This window comes from Uloborus diversus, chromosome 4 (genome assembly GCF_026930045.1).
Source record: "Uloborus diversus isolate 005 chromosome 4, Udiv.v.3.1, whole genome shotgun sequence".
NCBI classification, from domain to species: domain Eukaryota; kingdom Metazoa; phylum Arthropoda; class Arachnida; order Araneae; family Uloboridae; genus Uloborus; species Uloborus diversus.
In genome coordinates, this window is record NC_072734.1 from 17,826,165 (window position 1) to 17,834,144 (window position 7,980).

Genomic DNA, 7,980 nt, shown 5'->3' on the forward strand with positions numbered 1-7,980 from the left:
GACTGGTCCTAGTCAATTTACAATCCCCAGTGTCCCTTGCTCATTGCCATCTCTTCCGGTAAGCTGTTCCAAGGTTCCACTACCCTGCTAAAATAATAATTTTTCCTAATATCCATGTTAGCCTGAAATTTAGATAGCTTAAACCAATGACCCCTTGTCCTGTTTTCAGTGTTTAACTTTAGCCCCGTAACATCTTTCATTTTAATAAATTTAAACAACTGAATCATGTCCCCTCGGTCTCTTCTTCGCTCAAGACTATACATTTTTAGCCGCATGAAATCTAGTCTAAATGAAAAAGTCCATTTATTAGCCTTGTAGCCCGCCTTTGAACCCTTTCCAATACATTAGTATCTTTCTTAAGATAAGAAGACCAAAACTGAACAGCATACTCCAAATGAGGTCTTACCAAACTTCTGTATAAGGGCAGAACTTCTTCTTTAGATTTGTTTGAAATAGATCTATTGATAAACTCAAGCATCTTATTGGCTTTGTTACTAGCTATGCTGCACTCTTAGCTAAACTTTAAATCCTGACTTATTAAAACGCCCAGATCAGTAACTTTTTCTGCCTGACTAAGGATGAAGAGTTGGTGGTTCTTATTTCCGATAAATCTGATGATGGCAATGTAGTATGCCTATTTTACGACAGATTCATTCTTTTCAGGTGTCATTACAGGAGAAGTGTGGATTCTCTGCTACAAGGCTAGACATCCGAGTGTGGGATGGAAAGAAAAGGTTTACTACATTTGTAACTTCTGCAACTAAAAAATTAAATAAATGATTTTTATTTTTTTTATAAAAATATCTAAGATGAAATTTTATAAAATTTTTGAATTAAAATTTTATGCTTTTTATTCATTTTTCAAGCGTGAAAATAGTTTTTCCTCAAGTGGCCCGTTTTTGGACCACCTCTTGAAAAACATGATTTTGCCGTTTTTTCGTAATTATGCAGTTTTAAAACACTTAAAACTGGTGTAATGGTTTTTGAACCCCAAGATGACCTTCATGAATGTTTTTAAGAGTTATTGGCACTACAATTTTCTCTTTACCGTGAACAGGTAAATCAGTAAGTAGAAAATAAAAGCGGTGGCCCGTGTTTAAAACCACTTCCTCTATATTATTAAAAGTCAGTCAGATTTTATTTGTTGCTGATAAAGTACAGCATTATTTTAGCTATTAGGCATTGATATATACATGCATGCCATGGTCGATAAGGTCACTTTCAAAAAATCATAACACATTTTCTGGGAAAAAACATGGGATGCGGTATGTATCCACTTTGTTAAGCATTAAAAGGGGTTCATATGAGCCAATTTTTAGATTTTTAAAAAATCTCACTTCAAAAAATCGTTGATTTTTGAAAATTTTCAAAATTTCAAATTTTATTTCCAAGGTTGTATGCATCTAAGGATTATAATAAAATATGCTATGAAACTGTCATATAAGGGCTCTAAATTGCCATCTCCGTTTAGTAAAAAAAAACATTTTTTTCATGGAAGAAAAAAAAATCATAAAATCAGTAAAAATTATAGTGCCTAGAAAGACTCTTTCTGGGCACTATAGTAAAAATGCAGTTTTTTCGCCACAAATTTTTTTTTTTTCTTTTTAAAAAAACCTAACTAAATTTTCAAAAACGATGTCTAGATGATGTAACATGAGTCCTCATTTATTTTTAGAAAAAAAAATTATTCAAATAGGTTAAATACTTTTGAAATAGTGTCCATTTCAAATTGTTTTTCCAAAATGGTCGATTTTGTGCAGAATTTTAGTAGGCTGTAACTGAAAAAAAAAAAAATTTCTTCCAAATCCTTTTGTTTTGGGATATTTCATATGTCCCTTAGTTGTAACTAGTGTAATTTTTTCAAAAACTTCGGTGATGGTCGTATGGCAGGCCCTGCCTGAACTGAAATGGAATGGTTCTGTTTTCACCACTAGTTTGTCACGAACCGAAGCAAAAAAGCGTTTTACAGAGATTAATTTTACAATATCGGCAATTTTCCCGTGTTTCAATGGTTAACTTCAAAAGTTGCCAAATTGAAACTAGACTAAAAAAATAATTTTTTTCGCCAAATTTGCCATCAAATTCGGAGAACAAAAGCTTGGCGATATATTGCCAAGTGTCCCCCAAATTATAACATCACTTGAGTTTTCATTAAAACTAACAATGATCTTCCCCCAAAAAGGAGTAAAAGACCCCTTTAGGAACATCCGAATGCACAACTAGACCCCGCTAGGAGTCTACATACCAAATTTCAACTTTCTACTGCATACCGTTTTAGAGTTATGCGCGATACATACGTCACGAGAAAACGCGTGGTAACTAACTCGAGGATCGTCAAAATGGACATTTCGGGCGTCCATACGTTCTTAGGTACATATGCACGTGCGGTCAGGTCAAAAAACAACTCAACATTCATTCGGGGGTGAGCAAAATGGAAATTTAGACCGAAATTTGAGTGATTTTTTTTTTTTTTTTTTTGCGAATACAACACTTCCTTTCCAATGTAAAAGAAAGTAAAAATAGAGCATAATTTTTTTTAAAAATAATCTCTCAAAAAAGCCAACTTATAAGATTTATAAAAATCGCTATATCGAAAAAAAAAAGTCATGTACAAAATTAGCTTTTCTGAAATCAGTTAAAAAAATATTTTTCCGACGAAATTAAATCGGCATCTGTGAGAATAAAAACAAAAAATAGCATGGGGGAAAAAAACACATCATGAGAAAGAGGACGTAAAAAACTTTTACTAGTCAGTGGCTTATCATTTCGAAAATCAGTTTGGACAGTCCTGAATGTTCTGTCCTATATATGCACTCATGATAATTTGATAAAAGAATGTTTTTACTGTATTGCTTTTGTTAGTGCTTATCGCATCGAAATCATTGCATTCCTGAATCAGAACCTTATCTTATCGTTCGGAAATCTTTCAAGGAAGGTGCGATTTTGTTGTTAGTGAGTATCTTGTACAACATGCTCAGGTTTGGCTAGTAAATGCACGATCCTTCATGATTGAATGTATTGCAGGGTGGCGACAGGAGCTGTGAAAAAAAATGTCCTTGACTTTTCCCTGATATGTTCACCAAATTTTCCTAATTTACGTTGCCATTGAGAATGGCTTTCTCTCTTTGCCCTACTTGAAAACCAGTGTATGCTTATAAAAAAATGCAGGATTCAAAATGTTTTAAACTGTTAAAAATATCTTATCAAAAACAACCCTGTTGTAAAAATTTCCCCGCCAAGAAAACCTTTAACTTTTCCGCACAATGAAGAAGGCCTTCACACATCCTAAACCCAAAAACCCTCAGCCTTAAAAAGTTATGATATCTAGTTTGCCCACCAAGTATCTGCCAAACTATCATCCTCCCTCTTTCCATCTTTCATCACACCTACTTCCATCAGGACCTCCTCCCACCTACAACTTCTCAGAAATATGGATAGATCCTTTAAATTGTTTATCCTGTTTGGCGGGAAGCTTTTCAAAGTGAAGTGGTTGCTTGGTGAGCAAAAAGCTCACAGATTGCGGCAGAATAACCAAAAAGTAAACATTTTAAATCCCCCGATTACAGGAGAAGCCTTTAAAACAAAACCCAGAATTTTATTTGCTCATATTCAAAACAAAAAATGGCAACAGATCTTTCTTCTCAGTGATTTTCTTCACACGACAAATTTTAATAAAAACACTAGCTGCGTAGCCCGGCTTTGCAGGGTCCACCTCGAAAATAAGTTATGTCAAGTGAGGTGTGTTCAACACTCAGGCTTAAACCAAAAAAAAAGTCAGTGAAATTTTGCGGCAGATTGCGGAACAAACCCTAAAAAGTAAACATTTTAAATCCCCTGATTACAGAAAAAGCCTCAAAACAAAAACAAGAATTTTAACTGTTCATATTCAAGAAAAAAAATGGCAACAGATCTTTCATCTCAATGATTTTCTTCACCCGCTATACATTTTAATAAAAGCATTGTTGCGGAAAGTTGAGCTGAAGCATTGAATAATAATTTGAATGGACCAAAGCCTTTGAAAAATAGGGATTTTATGTCGAAATCTAAGTGTCATGATTAATAGTTTTTAATTTATATCTCCACTAATTATTGTCGGAGGATTATGTTAAATAGGCAAACATAAAGACGGGAAGATTACGAATCCATCAATACCTGGTTCGATGGTCAGTTCACTGTCGTTCGAGAGAAGAAACTTGGACATAGATACATACATATGCTCAGTTTTTAATTATATAAGATATTTAAATATATATTTCAAGTTGGTTTACTAGCCAACTAACTCAAGTTGGTACACTATATTTGAAAAACCAGATCAATATATGAATTTTCAAAGTTGTTTTTAATTTCCTAGCTTGATAGTATTTTGTTGATACAAAGCAATTTATAACAAATCCCTCCCAATCAAGTCAAAAAACACAACCAAAAACAAGCTTTTTGTTTCAAAGCCAGTTTAATTGAGGCGACCACTGAAAGAAAATGTACAGGTATCATCAACCTTATTATAAGTTATAAATTTCCTCACATCACATATCACAAATGTAAGATTTTTTTCAGAACTTTTATACTATACTTGGAATGTTTGTCACCGAAAAATCTGCGTCCTGCTTTCGCTTACATCTCAGCAACTAGACAACTTAGAGATTTCACTAAATGATTGGCTTAATCTTAAGGTACAACTTAACGCTGAAAAATTAAAATTCTAAAAAAAAATATTTTTTTCGTTAGGATGGAAACACGTAATTTCCCCATCAAATGATTAAACATAAAACCCATTGTTACAAATATTTCTTGCCTTACAACAGTAATATAATTAGTAATCATAATGAAAATTTTGAATGATGGCTTCTCTGGAACAAGCATGAAATGTATCCCCTATCATTGCTTTCATCTACGCCAATAATCGATAATGGGGCTAAGTAAAGAGACATATTAGGATCTTTATCACGAGTAACTTGTATGTTTTGAAACATAAATTAGTTTGGGAAACCTTCAATATTTAAATGATTTTATTTAAATGAACAAACAAATATATCCTAGAGACGAACAAGGATTAATTTTTAGGGACAACTGCTTAAAGTTTTAGACACCTATATAGGTTTTGTTTCTATTAGTACGAAGAATTTATATGAAAAAATAAGGTGAAGTTTCGTGACGGTAACATTGTTCTATTTCTGAAATACACTTACACTAAAAAGAATAAAATAACAGAATTAAAAAAAATAAAATGCTAAGCACTTTTCATAATACACTCAAAAAGAGAAAATAACTTTTCTGGGTCAGAAAGGACAATTTAAGTATTCCCTTAGTTTTCAAAAATTCCAAGAAAATGACACCAGAAACAAAGGTGGTTCTAGTCATTTCAAACCATAATTTCCAAAAATATGCATGTTCCCACGCTCAAAGTTATAATTGAAAGCTAGATAATGATAAGAAATTCTCTTCATGACTTGAGCTGCACTTTTCTTTGTTTGTGGTGTCATTTTCTTGGAATTTTTAAAACTACAGGAATACTTAAATTATCCTTTCTGACCCAGAAAAGTTATTGTCTTTTTGAGTGCATTGTGAAAAGTGCTTTGTCTTTTCTTAAAAATTTTATTAATTCTTCTTCAATATTTATTGAAATGATTTGAGGCGTTGACTTTGAAAAGGGTATAAGTGGAACAGTGTTTTTTTCTTTCTTACTTCTTCCAAATTGTAGATGTATCCGTCTTCCAATTTATGAAAATTATATGCTGGCTGAATTCAACATTATTAAATCAGGTTGAATGATTTATCTTCAAATAAAGTAACAAATTAGTTTTCAGAAATTTAAAATGTTTATTTTAAGGTTAGTAACAAAATGAGTTTCATACATGTTTTTCATTAGTATTTGGAATTAAATTTTTACATCAAGATGATACAGTATACATACAGTGAAACTTCGATAACTCGAAGTTGCAGGGAACGCGAAAAAAAATCGAGTTATCGAAAATTCGACTAATTGAAAACAAAACCAAAACTATAGAAGAAAAATAAATTGATACCACTAAAACTCAAAAAATTTATAACATGCTCAAAAAAGTGATAAAATAATGTACCAGTGATACTATATACATACATGACATAATTAACATATAATTGTAAAAATTAAAGAATTTATGTAGGTTGAAAAACAAATTTAAATTTTTATGCATAATGAACAACTTTTTAACTTACCAAAAAAGACATAGGTATCATTTTTTAAAAAAATCTGTAATCAAACATTGCTTTTGCGCGGATATTTGTTCTTTCACTAAATAATCTTCGGATACTTTTAATGCGTCAAAGAGAGAGTCTGGAACATTCGGACGCGATTCTACAAAAACGCGCAATATATCTGCTGCTCGTTTTGCATCTTGAATCGAAGGTAATTTTATCACTGGCTCAAATACTTCTACCTCTTCATCAGCAGAATCTTTTTCGCTTTTTTCCGTTATGCTTGATAAAATTTCTTCATGTGTCGAGTATTCAGTCACTAAAACTCCGTCATCAACTGACACAAAATCCATAAAATCTCTGTCGGTAGGAATGTTCATTTTATTTTGTAAAACGCTCCACTCACTTTGAAAATTTATATCGTCCATATTTTCGTCTTCTTCGTATTCATTATCTAGCTCCAAACAAGATGTATCTTTTACAAAACCAGCCTTTTTAAAACAGTTAACAATTGTCTGTTGTGTAACATCACTCCATGCTTTCCGCAGTTCCCGGAGACTGTCGAGCAAAGTAATGCAAGGAACCGAATTCTCTTCCAGACACTGTAGAATTTTTAATACAACACGTTTTCTGTAGTGAACCTTTAAATTTTTTATGATGCCCTGATCCATAGGCTGCATGATAGAAGTTGTGTTCGGAGGAAGAAATTCCAATTTAATTGCAGTTAAGTTATTTGCCGCTGCCTTGGGATGTGCAGGGCAATTATCAATAAACATTACAATTTTTCTTCCAGCTGAGATAAATTTATTATCTATTTTTTTAAGCCAAGAATTGAACACCTCTGAAGACATCCAGGCTTTACTATTGCTTGTGTAATCGACTGGCAAAGACTTGACGCTGTTAAAGCATCTCGGCTTCTTAGCCTTACCGATAACAAGCAAAGGCAGCTTCTCCGTGCCTGACATATTGCTTGCTACCATAATGCGTTCTTTGCTCCGCTTTCCACCCGAACATGGGTCACCTTTTATAGTAAAAGTTTTGTCAGGGACACATTTGAAAAAAAGTCCCGTCTCATCTGCATTAAAAATATCATTTTCATTGTACTCCATTATAATAGTTTTTAATACTTTTTCTTTCCATTCTTCGCAAATTTTTTCATCCACTACTGCGCTTTCGCCACAAATGGTTCGGTACACAATGTTGTGTCGAGTTTTAAATTTGTCTAGCCAACCTGCGCTAGCTTCAAAATTTGAAATGCCGATATTTTTTGCGAAAGTTTCTGCTTTTTCACGTATGATTGGTCCAGATAACGGAACATTTTTCTCTCTCGCTACTAGCATCTACTTTACTAAGGCCTCTTCAAGCTCTGGATACCTTCCATCCTTAAGGCGTTTTCTTTTTGCATTAAATTTTTCGTCAGCAACCGCTTGGAGGTAGACATTTCGGTTTTTAAAATTGTTGAAAGCGTACTTGGAGGCACACCAAACTTCAATGCAATGTCCTTCTTTTTTGCTATGCCTAAATCGACTTCTTTGATCAGCTCAAATTTTTCTTGCAAATTTAAAATTTTAAGTTTTCTCTTAGCCATTTTTTTAAGGTCTAAACTTTGAGGGATAAGCGAGACAGCCCCTCAATCACACGCTTTCTTTAACACATAAAGAAAACAGCAAATTTAGAACGACCTTACAGCTTTGTAGAACAAAACGCTAATTCGAGAAAGAATCCCTTCTGTCGAGACAACAGTCCCCGCCCGACCTTTTCCCCCCAAAAGTGGATATTTCAGTCCTAAATGTACTGCCCCTCCCC

General features: G+C 33.3%; 1 protein-coding gene across 1 annotated transcript; it reads right to left on the bottom strand.

The window, feature by feature from the left end:
• Window positions 1-346: 346 nt before the first annotated feature.
• LOC129219894 (tigger transposable element-derived protein 4-like) lies at window positions 347-7,615 on the bottom strand (the record flags this gene model as incomplete). Its single annotated transcript, XM_054854209.1, has 4 exons — window positions 7,549-7,615; window positions 6,657-7,195; window positions 5,504-5,524; window positions 347-355 (listed from the first exon to the last, which is right to left on the bottom strand). Coding segments are annotated over exons 1-4 (636 nt in total), but the record flags the coding sequence as incomplete, so codon positions are not given.
• Between the last annotated feature and the right edge of the window lie 365 nt (window positions 7,616-7,980).